The 16,295-nt window shown below is 33.1% G+C and overlaps 1 protein-coding gene and 1 long non-coding RNA gene across 2 annotated transcripts; one reads left to right on the forward strand and one right to left on the reverse strand.

Annotated features, from left to right (window-relative positions):
- Positions 1-299: 299 nt before the first annotated feature.
- LOC149414994 (uncharacterized) lies at positions 300-3,394 on the reverse strand. The gene is made up of 4 exons (XR_016303897.1): positions 3,054-3,394; positions 2,589-2,789; positions 1,406-1,558; positions 300-1,309 (listed from the first exon to the last, which is right to left on the reverse strand). It is a non-coding gene; the product is annotated as an uncharacterized LOC149414994 (long non-coding RNA).
- Positions 3,395-11,740: 8,346 nt separating this feature from the next.
- On the forward strand, positions 11,741-14,419 carry LOC149414995 (uncharacterized). The gene is made up of 5 exons (XM_089642969.1): positions 11,741-11,866; positions 12,289-12,486; positions 13,127-13,279; positions 13,542-13,663; positions 13,760-14,419. Exons 2-5 carry the CDS (start codon positions 12,336-12,338, stop codon positions 14,417-14,419), a joined length of 1,086 nt encoding a protein of 361 aa, XP_089499095.1. The 5' UTR covers positions 11,741-11,866; positions 12,289-12,335.
- Positions 14,420-16,295: the final 1,876 nt, after the last annotated feature.

A 16,295-nucleotide genomic window follows, 5' to 3' on the forward strand; every position in this document is an offset into this window, starting at 1 on the left:
TTTTTTTAAAGATTTTTTCTTTAAAAAAAAAAAAAACTTTAATTAAATTATGTTTTTTTTGCATTATTATTATGGTCTTTTGTATTCGTTTATTGTGTATGTATTATCTTAAAATATTTCTTTATATTTACTTTATATATATATTCTATGTATAATATGGAGCTCGTGGGATTGCACCACACTCCCCGAGATCTGGAATAAAAATTTTAAAAAATATATATATATACAATAAAGTGGTATTACAAAAAAAGTTATTTTATTTATTTTTTAGAAAAACTTTATTGAGTAAAACTTCAAATTGTAATATTAAATTATTGAAGACAATATGGGCGATTTCTACCCTTGCCTTGCCGGGGCACCAATGCCCTGGGTTCGAGTTCTAGATGTGACCGTATCCTTTTCTGTTTCTGATTTTCGTTTAGAAATCGCTGATATTGTCTTCAATAATTAAAGTTATTTTATTCGAATTATTATAAAAGAATAAATCTTACACATTTATTTTTTCACATCACAGAAAAGTTTCGACTGTCTTAAAACGGGAAACTTTCCCAGTTGGAAACATAAGGATTCTTGATTCTGGAATTGTAATTTTATTTTCAAATAAACGAATAAATAAAATAGAAAAAATGAATGTAATTTTTTACTTAACATTTCGTGAACATAAATAGATGCAAATGGATAGTGAAAAATATTACTTTCCACTATGAGTTAGCATATGGCTTATTTTATATATTTTTAAATTTCATTCCAGCAGGAACAATAACAAAGTTTTATCCACCATGAGAAAGAATGTGACATTTTAAATATTTCTTTTGAGAAAATGAATAGCTACAGTAGGAACAACAATAAGGTTTTTTTCCAGAATGGGTGCGTAAGTGCACTGTTAAACGTGATTTTTCTGAGCAGGAGTAGTTACAATGAGAACATGAATAAGGTTTTTCTCCAGCATGGATCAGAACGTGACGATTTAAATGTCCCTTTTGAGAACACGAATAAGTGCAATAGGAACATGAATAAGGTTTTTCGCCAGTATGGGCAAGAATGTGACCTTTTAAATATTTCTTTTGAGAACATGAATAACTGCAGTAGGAACACAAATACGGTTTTTCTCCAGTATGAGTGCGCAAGTGCAATTTCAACGTTGAATTGCGTGAGCATGAGTATTTACAATAGGAACATGAATAAGGCTTTTTTCCAGTATGGGTGCGTAAGTGAATTGTTAAACATGATTTGGCGGAGCAGGAATAGTTACAATAGGAACATGAATGAGGTTTTTCTCCCGGATGCATCTTCAGGTCTGTTATCATGTCTGAAAAAGATGACAGATAAAGCTCAATAAGTAGGTATCTATAATGATACGATAAAATTATTAAAACCAATTCAGAAAAATAAACATGGATTTTACCAGCAGTTTCGGTACTTTCATAGTGCTCTAAGCATTCCTTTTTAATATCTGGCAGGTCTATGTCTATGTCATCCGTATAAAGGATTCCTCCTCCATCGTCTTCTAGGGGTTCTGGTTTTGCCTTGATTGGTACAGTCTCCACATTAATGCTACCTAGAATAACAAGATAAAAAAAATTGGTAATACTTATAAAGATTTGCTAGTATTAGGTTAAAAGGTCAGAGCCATGTCGTAGGACTGCTTTTAATTTATGTGTTTGTTTGTATTTATTTATTTAAGATTGTATTATATTGTTCAAATATGATATGCTACTTGCTGTTGCTAAGCAGATACAAATTCGTTTTATATCCATTATATCTAAATATATCTGAAATTCATATATGATGAAAAGCAATTCTCCAGAATTTCTGTTGCTGCATGAGCAGTTAAAAATAATTGTTCTTTTTTAATTATCAACAATTTATTGATTAATTGACTTAGTTAGCTTTGAGATATTTTTTTTTGCTATAATACCAATGGAAATTGTATTACATTTGGAAATGAGTTCTAAATTTTCCAAATATACAACAACACAACTTGACAAATATCCCTCAAAAACCAAGCTATCTACATCATTTTAAATATCATTGATATACATCGTCAGTTAAAATAAAATAATATAAATGATTAAAATTAAACTAGCGTAGTAAATGAATTTCATATTGATAATGTCGGTTGTTGCACATGGTTAAATATTTTTTATTATTCGAAAATGTGTAATTTAACATCCGTTGTAGATAAGAGATTTCAATCACTTCTAGAAGACCAAAATATTAAGTATTGAATTGAGAAAATTGTTATTTACAAGTAACATGCATCATCTCATAATCCAAAAGAATTGTTGTAAGAATGAAGGTGAGATGATTTACTTGAATGATAGAATATGGTGTTATAATATATAATAATAATATTTGGATGACTTTTAGAGCGCCGTTTCTGTGCAAAATCATATAATAGGTTTTAGGTTAAGGAATTGGGAAGTGTTTGCGGGTAACAAAGGAGACGTATCTTTAGTTCGTCATTAGTAAAATTAGCAAAACGACAATCAAATGTTCCGATGTACGATAAGAGAGGGAGTAGAAAACGAGCAGATGTTCTGACTGTGTCCATCTGAAGCACCTATGTGATATTCAACGCAACTTACTAGTTGGCTGAACACTCTCGGCATACTGCAAACAATCCTTCTTCACATCCGGGAAGTGGATTTTAACACCCTTATGGGCCATTTCACCTGAGCCTTCTTCCTGTGACCATGGTTCAGTCTTGATGGAAACACTATCTGCATTGGGAAGATCCATGAGACTGCTGTGATAGCGTCCTATTATGTTATGGTAAATATACTCAGCTGAAAATAAATAAGGACTAAAAAATCTTAAAAACATATTACATCAAAGATGATTTTATATTTCACAAGGCCAAAAGTATTATCGTCATTTATGGGTTATTACGCCGAGTTGCTCGTCCTCCTTCTATAGCCAAAGTTTCGGATAGCGTTACAGTGTCCATCATCAGGGCAGATATTTAGATTGTAGTGAAGTGTTATGTGTTATTAAGTGATTAAGAATGTTGAAACTATAGTTTAAGTACGTAATTATGTAGAAAAAATTACCTCAATCGCCCTTGAGCTGATTTTTCACGAAAACGACACAATAAAAATTATCCATCTATTATAAACTACCTACTGCACTTCTCTATAATAAACAACTGCTTTTGAAAACGAAAAAAGCGTGACCGTTCAGTAAAGGAAATAAACAATTACCATGTTTGCTTCACAAACTGTGACTTGCAGACAATGCAGAACTGTCAATTTTATTCTTGCGTGGGTCACGTGAAGTATATAATATTAACATTGTAAATGTATCCCTATATACAAAGAATACGTTAATTTTAGATAAAATGCAGGAAACTGGGTATATGCATTTTAGTTAATGTGATATTACTTTAGATAAAACGAGCAACAATTACTAGCGACAAGGAAGCAAAATAGACGGAGACGCAGAACATTGACATCAATTTGACATATCCACTAGGGATGGTCTATATTCATGTCGAGGCTACAAGTAACCGATTTCTTGGCTGTCACTGGAAACTTTCATAATATATTATTACTTCGAGGAACCGGTTACTTTCGAAACTGGTGAATTCGGAACTTTTGGAATATTTTAATGTTTGATTTTTCGAAAAAAGCGGATATCACTTTATGATGGCAATATTTGACTAATACCTAACTTAATTTACATCGCTTTATGTTTTTACATAATCTACATGTTTTGCGAACAATCTTCACTTCATCAAATTAAATTAACGTAGGTACACAGTTGTTTGAGTGATGCTGTCAATGAATATTTATTAAAGTTATTAGGTATGTTTTCTCCGTTCATTTCTTTAGGGAAGTTAAGCGCTTGTTATATGCCAGCGGATTTTCTCAAACTGTCAAAATCTCTTCATTTTTTTGTCGCTAGAGGGCGGTAGTTGTACATTAATGAACTTGTCAAAATACAACGTCAAATGTGCGTTATGATCATGTCGCGCATCATCACGTACGCAATCGGAAATCGGAAATATTAAGTAAAACAAACAGCTTAGTAAAAAGGTATGACTTATTTGCAGAACCTACTATTTTGGTAAAGCATTTACTTTGACATTTTTTATAAATGTTTATGATTCACTTGCTGTTGTTCAATCTAATTAGATTTGAACGGCTTTTGGCTTTACGAATCGCATTTCAGAAACATTTCCAATACAAAGAAAGGTTGTTTTGCACGGTATTCGGAAACTCGTGGTATAAACGGTATAACTTGTGAATAAATCTACCTTTCATTTAAAGTCAATTTTGGGTTACGATTTTTTTTTTATTTGAGCTTTCGTTTTCGAGAAAATCGAAGGCGGATTTATTTGGTAGATTTAAAAATTTTATATTTGATAGAATATCTATACATATTAATATTGGTTATCGGTATTGGCTGCAAAGCTATCTAACTCAAAGAAACCAAAAAGTAAAACTTAATAACTCACTTAGCGTAGATGAAACTTTAGAATTTGGAATTCCCCAAGGGACTGTTATTGGACCAATTTTATTTATAATTTACGTTAACCATATGTTTAAATTATCACTTAATGGTAAACTTATATCCTTTGCTGACGACACTGCAATAATTATCGAAAAAAAGACATGGAACGAAATTACCAATGCAGCGAATCAGGATATGAAGGTTATAAAAAATTGGTTCGATGGCAATTTATTATCACTTAACACAGAAAAAACATATTGTATTCCTTTCACTCTACAAGAAGATGTGCCAAATAACCTAATTAACATAACAATTCATTCTAAAAACTGTGTAAATGACGGTACATGTAATACGGACTGCGCGAAACTAAATCATAAATCCAATATAAAATATCTTGGTATCTTAATAGATAAAAATATTAAATGGAAAGACCATATTAATCTCACTGTTGAAAGAATAAGAAAACTTATCTATATTTTCTATAATATACGAAATATTTTAAATAAGAAAACTATCAAAATTGTCTATTATGCATTAATTCAGTCCTTATTGCAGTACGGGATTATTGGGTGGGGAGGGGCTTTTAAGGCTTCTTTACAGCCCATAATTACAATTCAAAGAATAATTATAAAAATCATCCTTAGAAAACCATATGACTCCCCTACTTTAGAGATATTTCAGGAATTTAATGTACCATCTATAACAGAATTGTATAAGAGAATCGCCGTATATCAAATTTATAAAGAATATTTTATTTATAAAATTCACCCCTCAGATAGCATAAGCAATAGATTCAAAACAAATGGCTTAATAGCTATTCCTATGCTTAGAACGACCACGGCTCAGCACCACTATTCGTATTTAGGTGTGAGATGGTACAATATATTATTGTCCAAAAATAAAATTAGTGTAACCGAAACTGTGAATTATGAACAATTCAAAAAGTTAATTAAGTCCCTAAAATTGGATAATGATATATTGTACCCCTAATTTTCTTACACTTACTCAATCTGTAAAAAATATATATTAATTTGATTGTCTTTAAAAAAAACTACTTTTCTAAATTTTTCTTGATATATTGTACCCTTAATTTCCTCACGCTTACTTAATCTGTAAAAAGATGAATTATTTTAATTATCTTTAAAAAAACAATTTTCTAATTTGTGTACCTATGTTAATATTATGTTAGTATTTATTTCAAAAGTTTTTGATTATTGTTTAAAAAATCATTAGAACTAAATGTAAAGACTCCTCCCATAAACACGAGCTCCTGGAGCTCAACTTATGGAGAAATAGAATAATAATGAACAAATTATTTATAAGTCTGCATATTGTTATCATTTATAATGTTAAATAATAAAAAAAATAAAATAATAATAATAATATTGACCTCGAAAAATAAAAGAAAGTTTTTTTTAATTTTATATATTTGTTAAATTATTCAGTGTTAACTAAACAATAATCTGTTTTAACCATGGCAGTAGCTATCGTGCAAGGCATACTAGTACTGTATCAAAATATAACTAGCCGTTGGAAATAATAGTTATATTCATTTAACGAACAAAGCTATTGAAAAAAATTACGTCAATGGGTTGAAATATAATACCTAAATACAAATATTATTCAACGAATCCACGATTCGACCTATTGTTTAAGATGTATTGACGCGTAATAAATATATGAAATGGTGAATCATTTAAATTTACTGAATTTAAAGTTACTGTTCTTTATACAAATAGAACGGCGACATATGCGCCTCACAATTTTTGCCTCATTTGGGTGTTTAAAATGTTACCTGGCTATTATAGACTTAGAGGCCTTGTGTTTTCTCGGTAGGGAAAAAATTGTTTCCTAAAAAACCCTTATTATTTGGAACTTTACAACACAATACATAGATAGAATATCTTTGATTTGACAAAGTGTGAATGGTTACGTGTGTAAACGCAGAAAGGTGATATAATCGTAAATTGACTTAAAAAGTTTTTTTGTCTGTTTAATCTAAAGATAAAAAAAACGGTAATAAACTTGTTTACTCCTTATATGAATACGCCTTACCATGTAAGGTCGGAATAGTGAAAAACTTGACTTGTTATCACTTAAAATTGCCGATTTTACCAAACTAAAAATGATTTGGCGTGAGATGGTAATTTTTGGTTTGATTACCAAACGCGCTCACAACTGAGTCAGAGCGACAATGAATTCTCACACACACTTGCATAAATGGCACCCAAATCAACATCGTGACGTTCGTGCTAACCGTTAGGAAAAGGAACGCACAACGCACATTGAATATTGTATTTTATTCGTTTCAAAGAATATGACACTTCAAAAAATACAATGCGACAAATTTACGTGAAAAAAGAGTATTTGTGAGTACTTAGCGTTTTTGTAGCTTCCTAAAATTATTGCAATGCTTCAAGTGAGTCGGTATTCTACTTTTAGACCCAGAAATGAAACATTTTGATGGCATTTTAGAAATATATACGCCGTGAAACAGGGAGCGATAGTTTCACCACCGTTCTCGGGGGCTTCTCACCCGTAATAAGTAAAACAGTGTAAATGTGTTGAAAATTTGGTGCAAGATGAAGTATTTATTTAATTGTTAATGTCTACAGATATCATAAAGATAATAAGAGGCCGTACTTCTACAGATGTGTGTATTATATACATATTTTAAATTTTAAATATTGTGTAAAACCGTTTTTAATGCGATAATCATGGATCGAAGTTTTAAAAGTGGGTTGTATGGTGTATCAATGTTTTTATTTTTTATAGTCGAATCAATGCCTACAACAACTACAAAAAAATAGGCAGACTGAAAAATAATAGTCCATTAATTGGTATAAAAAAATATGAAGTCTGAGAATGACATACGAAAGGTAGTATTAAGCCGTTTTAGGGAGCCGTTTTCCAGCAAATCACCATTATGCCCTATAACCCACTCTTAACTGTTTTTACGTAAACTTTATTTTCCCCATGGCCTAAATTCAGGTGAAATTAATTCATCCATTTCACAAGTGTAATAGCTGTATGGGACTGTATGGCGAGCAATATGGAATTATATAAAACGCTTTGAACTTGTAGAGTAATCTGTCAACCCCTTTTATTTCATCGACGTATCTTCCATTCAGAAACTATTTCATCAATACATTTTTAACCTATAATACATTCTGGTTAGCTTCTTTTTAATTCGTTTCATTTATTTCATTTGAATTTGATAAAAATAATAGTTGCAGTAGGAACGTGTTATAAATAAGATTTTTCTTCAGTATTGGTGCGTAAATGCACTGTTAAATGTGACTTGCGGAGGCATAAGTAGTTGTCATGGGAACACGAATAAGGTTTTTCTCCAGTATGGGTGCGTAGATAAGTAAAGTATTGAAGTAAATAATGTGTAACCACAGAATATTTAACTCCTTCAACTTTTCCTTGACCTTCGAATAACTATTTTTCTTTAGTATAAATCTCATCGCTCTATTTTGTAGAATTGTCAATATTGTATCTTATATCCATAATAAAGTTGACTGAACAGAATACTGCTACAATTATATAGGTTCTACAAAGATTGCGTTAAATACATTGTTAGTAGGAAATTTCTTTTAAGAATCTTCTTTTTTGTTTCTTTTTATTTCTTGCTATGATGAGTTACAAAACTCATTTTAGGACTAGAAGAACTTACAATATACAGGTGGCAGTTAATAGATACAATTTATTAGTTATTTTGATATTAAAACATTTCTTTCCAATCGTGTTTTTGTGTTGACAACGTTTGACTTTAAGTCCTCGAATTATTGACATGTTTTTGTTGTTCTAGAAAATGCTGTTTAACTAATTGCCCGCGAATTACGTAAACTTTTGCAAAAAACAAATTTATTTTTATATTTGCATTATAATGCATTTCGTTACTTTATTTTAAATTACTTCTAGCTTGTTCGGGTTTCATTCTATAGCCAAATAAATTAACAAAGATATTTGCATTCGAAGGACTCGTAGGTACTACTCCCATCGCTTCTCTAGAAAACCATTCGTGCACCAGTGATGAGAATTTTTCCCGCCGACAAACCGTTAATGCGCTGCTGGCATTGGAATTTAGACCTAGCTGGCGTTTTTTGATAATATGTGATTTAAACCTGTATGCCATGAGAAAGTGCATTAATTTATTTAAGAGAATCGCTTGCACTTGATACCCTTTAGAGATCATTTTTGATTTCCTTCGAAAAAGGTCTGGTGTTCCAAAAGTAAATTGTATGATCTTTAAGAAATTCAGTTTCAAGTATTAAATCGAATAATAAAGTTAAATCATACAACGGCTCTTTCGATAAATTTAACAAATTATTATTAACTTGCTGTACCCCGCTACGCGCTGTTGTGACTAAGTATATCTGTGCAGATAGAAAGAGAAACAAAAGCACGTGTTGCCTTTACGTCCAACAGATGGCGCTTTTTTGAAGTGAAACTTCTTTACGCGCGTCATGCAATTTCGAGGACCGGAGTAAAACCGACTCATGACCGAAACGAAAATGCGGGTACCCCCACCACCGATTAAAGTTCATTTGATCTAGTCAAAGTTTTGAAGTAACATATAAATGCTTCTTAGCTCATCCCGACAACTGGCGTTGGTGGTGTAATGGTCAGCATAGTTGCCTTCCAAGCAGTTGATCCGAGTTCGATTCTCGGCCATCGCACATTATTTTTTTGTTTTTAACGCCTTTTTCATTCAATATCTTATTTTTTAGTAGGTCAGAACATTTTTTAAAAGAAAATAATATTGCAAAATAATAAAAACACTTATCTCACTGTGATAAAACATTACTCCGCTAGAGCGCGCTTTGCGTTATTGTGTTGGATTAAAATTATTATCTAATCCGTATATTATGATAATTGTATTACATTTATTTAATTAATTTATTTATTTTGATAATATGTAATAATTTACAGAAAAAAAAATTAAAACTATCTCCCTCTGATAAAATATCCGTTCGCTAGAGCGCACTACGCGATCTTGTGTGGGATTCTATTTCTGTACATTGTACATTATTTTTAAAAATATATTATATTTTGGGTGTGATGTAGGTAACATTATAAAACATAACAAGCTCTCATATTTTCAGAACCTACATAATATAATCAATTTATGCGGCTTTGCTTACAGTTGGTGCTCAGCGTGGTTGGCTTTCAATCAGTTAAGCGAGGTTCGATTCTCGGCTGTGGCATTTTTGAAGTGAAACCTTGTTGAGGTGGGGGAGCCGCTCACGAACGTTCTCTCTCTTCTCTTCTTTCCTCTCTCTCAGACACCAGCGAACTGCGCCACGCCAAGCATCAGCTGAAACTAGAAGTTTCACTTCTGTCTTGCGTAGGCTTGACACACCCACTTTTTTCTTTTTTTTTACTTATCACAGTTTATAATAAAGTTATTTTAAAACAACAGTTTAATCTTATGTTTATTTTGATTGGTTTAATTGTAACGAACATAAAAAAAATTGATTCATTTCATTATCAAAATTACTGTACCATTTATAATCAATGCATGGTGTACCGATGTCTATAGAAAATTAATTGGCAAGGATACACGACCATACAATGGACACAGTATAAATTACTGGCTGAACTTCTCAATGAAACTAACTCGCATGCACATGTTTTAACGTGTACGATGCACGTGGACAATGGCCGCCTACACTTATTGAAGAATTATGTTGTTAATTACAGCCTGACCACCCTGTCCCCTTTCCATGTGTTTTCATAGAATCAGTTCCGATTTCGTTATTTAAATTCAGAGTGAAAGATTGAACTTAGTTAGGATTATATATTGTACTCGTAATGCTTTGCATGCCCCATGAGTATAAGATGAGTGTTCTACGTTATAATCCTTTTTCTTTTTTAAAGTTGCCCTTCGCTATAATATAACGTTGAAATCTTCTTGACTTTTCGTTGAGTCCCTTGTCTTTACTGAACCCTTTGTCCTGTTCTGAATGATGGTTGCAGAACCTGATAGCTGACTCCACGCCTCGAGAGAGAATCGTCACGCCTTAATAAGAGCTAGACGGAGGTAATGCTCAGGGATAGAACACCTTATCCCATCTATCCCACGGCCGGCATAGTCCAGTGGTAACGCATTGGACTGCCATTCCGAAGGTCGCGGGTTCGAACCCGGCGTGCGCAAATAAATTTTATTTGATTAATTTGTGTTATTTCACAATTAATTAATTAAAATAATATATAGTATATTTGCGGCACGTTCCAGAGTGGAAGATACTACCAGTATCGCCCTGGTGTAAGACCACCATTCAGAATTGAAACGTTGCTCCAAATGGCTTTAGCCGTGTTTAGTGACTAGATCTGAATAGCCAGGTACTTCCCCACCTTCCTCTTTCCCTTCCCCACTTACCTTCAGCCTCACAACATCCCCCAATTGGGAATGCCATAGTCTCACTGGCTTCAGACGGGAGCAGTTGGGACTCTTGTGAGGTATTCACTATAAAAAAATAAAAAAAATTCTTTATGTTGTGAACTATTCCTGAGTTAAAAATATCCAAAAGGCATATAAAATTTTTAAAAGAAAAAAGTATTATATAATTACTATTTATATATGAAAGGTATAAATATTTAAGTAAATAGATAAGTAGGAGGGAAACAAAAATAATAATAATGTAATTAGACGCTAATACAGCGAAAACAGTAGGTTGAATCGTTGACTGCCTTATTGACAATATTTTTTTTCAATAGCCGTTGGATGTTGAAAGAAAATAACTATCATTTCCAACAGCTAGTTTTATATTGATACAGTAATTTCACCTTCTAAATGTGTTTTGTGCTTATATTATTGTATTTCATGTTTATATTTAAAAAATAAAATTATTGTACATGTAATTATGAGTTTGTTTTTCAGCTTCGTTCTGATAAAACGCTGTCCTGAGAAAATGAGCTGTAAAGGAAGATACTTTAAAGGTCATTTCTTTCTTAGGACAGGGCTTTGTCAGATGGGACCTTGTGGTCTTGGGTGTTATTTTACTTATGTTTTAGGCTAATGAATTAGGTTTTCGGTAGGTTCCGAAGCAGAATTATATTGTCTATGGTTGTGCCTTTTTTTAAATTTCTTCTATCCATTATCGATGGTGTGCTGTGACGTCATTAATGCGTGGTGTCTACAAATTTGCCAGATCTAAGGTTAAAACTTGACCAAACCAAACGTATGGAAATAGGGCGGAGTTATCATTCTATAGATAGTTGATTTATGAGTCAGACTAATGTGTGACACAGTCGCCTTTGCTTCCTTCTCGTATGTGATTGTTGTTTCGTCTCTCTAACGTAATATTATACGAACTACACAAAAATTGAAATTTAACTGCTTCTGCTTTTTTATAACGTTTCTTTAACGTCTTGGAATTGACCTTCGTCCTTCGCCTTTTATGTAAGTAGGTTTTATTATATTAACTAAATAACACTTAAACTCGTAAATTTCTGCTTGTTAATTGTAATATTATATCGCACAACACCTTATTGACCAGTTTAAACAGTATTCGCGATATAACACGAGAGACAGACGAGAGTACATGAGTTTGTTCATTGTTCATTTACGGACGCTGTCAAACATTACAACCAAGCGATAATTAAGTTCATCTTACCTTTACCCTGTCACATCCAGTCATTTTTTTCCTTACCTCAAAAACGGCCAACCTTTTTTGTGGGACCATTAGTTATTAGTAAACCCTGAATTGATGAGCATTGCTTACGAAACATGTTGGTTTTGTTAATAATAAAAGTGTTGATTATTTTTAATAATATGAACGGTTCAAAGAGAAAGGTTTTGTTACAGATTTTACTTTTTTTTAGCTGAGAATAATTACCATCACACGACAGTACGCTATCACAGCAGTGCCATGAATCCCAACCCAAAGAGTGTATCCATTAAAACTGAACCATGGTCACAGGAAGGAGGCTCAGGTGAAATGGCCTATAAGGATGTTGAAATCCACCTCCCGGATGTGAAGAAGGAATTTTTGCAGTATGACGAGAGTGTTCAGCCAACTAGTAAGTTGCATTGCATATCACAGAAGTCTTTAATTCACATAATTAGAACAGCTGCTTGTTCTTTACTTCCCCTATTGGCCTCCATTATTTTAATAATAATAACACAACATTTTTATAGCGCAGGTTTGTGTTATTTCACCTCAGCTGCCCTTTTGATTTAACCTTCAAAATATTGCTTAACTGGCAACTCATGAAATGAAAAAATAATTGCTTAAATAATTCACCCAAACGGGTTCTTAAGAACCTACTTATATAATTAAAATAATTTTTCATCAAGTTATTTTATTTTCCATTTTCAAAATTTGAATTATAATGTCGCGTGATTTTTCACAATATTTCACGTCTAAGCTTGTTTAATGTGACCATTGATATAAGTTTGAGAAATATTAACATTTCAACAACGATTCGCCATATCCATATTTCAGATGCATATCCATATGTCGATTTCGATATAATAAACCTATCCGGTTATTGATTTTCAAATGATTGGAATTTATATTGTATTTGGTAAGGTAAATATCTTTCAGCAGGATCTTGATTAAACTATATGAAACAATCTAAAAATAAATACAAATTATCATACACATAGCTCTCATATCTATATATATATATATTAACATTAGTTGTTGTTATATTTCAGGTAGCATTAATGTGGAGACTGTACCTATTAAGGAAAAACCAGGATCCCGAGAAGAAGACGGAGGAAGAATTCCTTATACGGAAATAGACATAGACCTGCCAGATGTTAAAAAGGAATGCTTACAGCACTCTAAAAGTATTACCGAGACTGCAGGTAAAATGGATGTTTTTATCTGAATCAGTTTTAATAATCTTATCGTTTCATTATAGATACCTACTTATTGAGCTTTATTTGCCATCTTTTTCAGACATGATAACGGACCTGAAGATGAATCCGAGAGAAAAACCTTATTCATGTTCCTATTGTAACTACTCGTGCTCACACAAATCAAATTTAACAGTGCACTTACGCACCCATACTGGAGAAAAACCGTATTCGTGTTCCCATTGTAACTACTCGTGCTCACGCACGTCAGATTTAACGGTACACTTACGCACACATACTGGCGAAAAACCTTATTCATGTCTACATTGTAACTACTCCTGCTCACGCAAGTCAAATTTAACAGTGCACTTACGCACCCATACTGGCGAAAAACCTTATTCATGTCTCCATTGCAACTACTCTTGCTCAAGCAAGTCACATTTAACTTTGCACTTACGCACCCATTCTGGCGAAAAACCTTATTCATGTCTCCATTGTAACTACTCCTGCTCACAAAAATCACTTTTGAAATTGCACTTATTCACTCATTCTGGAGAAAAACCTTATTCCTGTCCCTATTGTAACTACTTCTGCTCAAATAGATCACATTTAACGATGCATTTACGCACACATACTGGCGAGACGCCTCATTCATGTCTCTATTGTAACTACTCCAGCTCACACAAATCAAATTTAACAGTGCACTTACGCACCCATACTGGAGAAAAACCGTATTCGTGTTCCCATTGTAACTACTTGTGCTCACGCAAGTCACGTTTAACACTGCACTTACGCACCCATACTGGAGAAAAACCTTATTCATGTCCTTATTGTAACTACTCCTGCTTAGAAAAATCGAATTTAACAGTTCACTTACGCACCCATTCTGGAGAAAAACCTTATGCATGTTCCCATTGTAACTACACCTGTTCACACAAGACAAGTTTAACGGTACACTTACGCACCCATACTGGGGAAAAACCTTATTCATGTTCCCATTGTAATTTCTCCTGCCTACGCAATGCAGATTTAACGGTACACTTACGCACACATACTGGAGAAAAACCTTATTCATGTTCCAATTGTAACTACTCCTGCTCAAAAAAGTCACGATTAACGTTACACTTACGCACCCATACTGGAGAATAACCTTGTTTTTGTTCCTACTTTAATTTCTCCTGCTCACTCAAGTCATATTTACCGAAACACTTACGCACCCATACTGCAGAAAAACCTGATTCATGTTCCCATTGCTACTACTCTTGCTCACGTTAGTCAGATTTAACGTTACGCTTATGCAGTCATACTGGAATAAAACGGTATTCTTCTTCCTACTTACGCTTTTTACGTTCTCGAAAAGGAAACACGAAAAAATTCACATTCTTACCCATACTTGACCTAAATACCTTATCCATGTTCCAACTGTTACTATTCCTGCCGAATAAAATTAGCCATAATATTTTATAAACGGTGCATGCTTAAAACTAGTACAAGGAATAAATCTTGTTCATTTACTGGCTGCAGTTATTCAAGTTTTCGAAAGGAAAATCAAAATACGTTTTTACCCATACTAGAAGAAAAACTTATCCATTTTTTGAAAAATTGTCTTTCAACTCTCTCTCTCTCAATTTGCCTTTGTAACACATTTTACATACTTTACAATTTTTAATTTTTTTTAAATATTTTTTAGTTTGCATTACAAATTTTTAGTTTATTTAAAAGTGTTATTACCATGGATAAATGTGAAAACATAACTAAGACCATGAATTTTTTACAACTAGGTCATTTTGAACTTTTTTTTTTTTTTTTTCATTTTCTAGATTCTTATATTCCATGAAGTGGTGAATCATTTAAATTTACTGAATTTAAAGTTAATGTTCTTCATACAAATAAAACGGCGTCATATGCGCCTCACAATTTTTACCTCCTATGGGTTTATTTAAATATTACCTGGCTTTTATAGACTGAGAGGCCTTGTATTATCTCGGTAGGGAAAAAAATTGTTACCTAAAAACCCTACTAAAATTGCATGTTTTATTCAGCATCAGCACCAGCGGCGACCTACAGCGGCCATATACTACATACGTGTCTTTTTTTGTTGTTTGTTTTTGGGGTGTTATGCCGTGTTGCGCTAACTCCTTCTTTAGCCGACGTTTCGGACAGCGTTGCAGTGTCCATCATCAGGGCAGATCCGGTAGATCAAAATGCTTTTGGCCGTGAGAATCTAAAAACTTACCTACATACGTGTCTGTTTGTGTTGTGTTGGGATCGGGGAGGAAATTTCGGCTGCGTCCTATTGTTGGAGTCCTTCCGCATTTGCTTTGAGAGTAAGGGAAACCGCAGAAAACCTTACCCAGGAAGGAGCGGCCGATAGTCAACTTGAAACATATACGGCCTTCAGTAACATCGGTATATTATGATGTTCTGCATTTTGTGGTGTGTGTGTGTGTCTGTTTTTATGTTAATATATACTTATGGGAAGATAGAAAATAAACATACATATATATACAAATTATAAAATATTATATAAATATATAAATAGATATATAAACATTATATATTTAGGAAGGAAGTCGGGAGTTTAGGAAATACCTACTGCTCGCTACTCGTCCGCGTCTGATTCTGGTATGTACCATATGTGGTCATGGTCCATGAGCATGTGTTTAGGTAGTCTGTGTGAATATTTGAATGTCAGGTCGCTCGGAGCATTGTATTGTCCTATGTCTCGTACGAGTGGATTTTTACTAAGTCTGAGTGATTTGTAAAAGCGTTCAGTCAGTCTGTGTGTGAATTCGTATAAAGTTGGAATTTGTTCTCGTTCGTGTAATCTCTTCAGGTTTGTTCTGAGTCTCGTGTTGTATGTGATTTTAATGCAGAGATTTTGAAGTGTCTGTAGTTTAGTGTGGTCTGAGTGTGAGATACTGCTCCATACGGGAATCGCATAAGACAGTACCGGGCGAATAAGCGAGTAGTAGACCAGGAGTTTGGTTTTGGGAAGTAGCGGGCTTCGTCTGTTGAAAATTGG

This window comes from Hesperophylax consimilis, chromosome 19 (genome assembly GCF_061612785.1).
Source record: "Hesperophylax consimilis isolate HC1 chromosome 19, BYU_Hcon_1.0, whole genome shotgun sequence".
In the NCBI taxonomy this organism is placed as follows: Eukaryota; Metazoa; Arthropoda; class Insecta; order Trichoptera; family Limnephilidae; genus Hesperophylax; species Hesperophylax consimilis.

What these genes read in the sequence shown, in the direction of transcription:
- LOC149414995 (XM_089642969.1), top strand. Translation starts at nt 12,336, where the DNA reads ATGAATCCCAACCCAAAGAGTGTATCCATTAAAACTGAACCATGGTCA. An exon ending in CGAGAGTGTTCAGCCAACTA is followed by an intron (nt 12,487 to 13,126) that starts GTAAGTTGCATT and finishes GTTATATTTCAG; the next exon opens with GTAGCATTAATGTGGAGACT. An exon ending in AAGTATTACCGAGACTGCAG is followed by an intron (nt 13,280 to 13,541) that starts GTAAAATGGATG and finishes CACGCACGTCAG; the next exon opens with ATTTAACGGTACACTTACGC.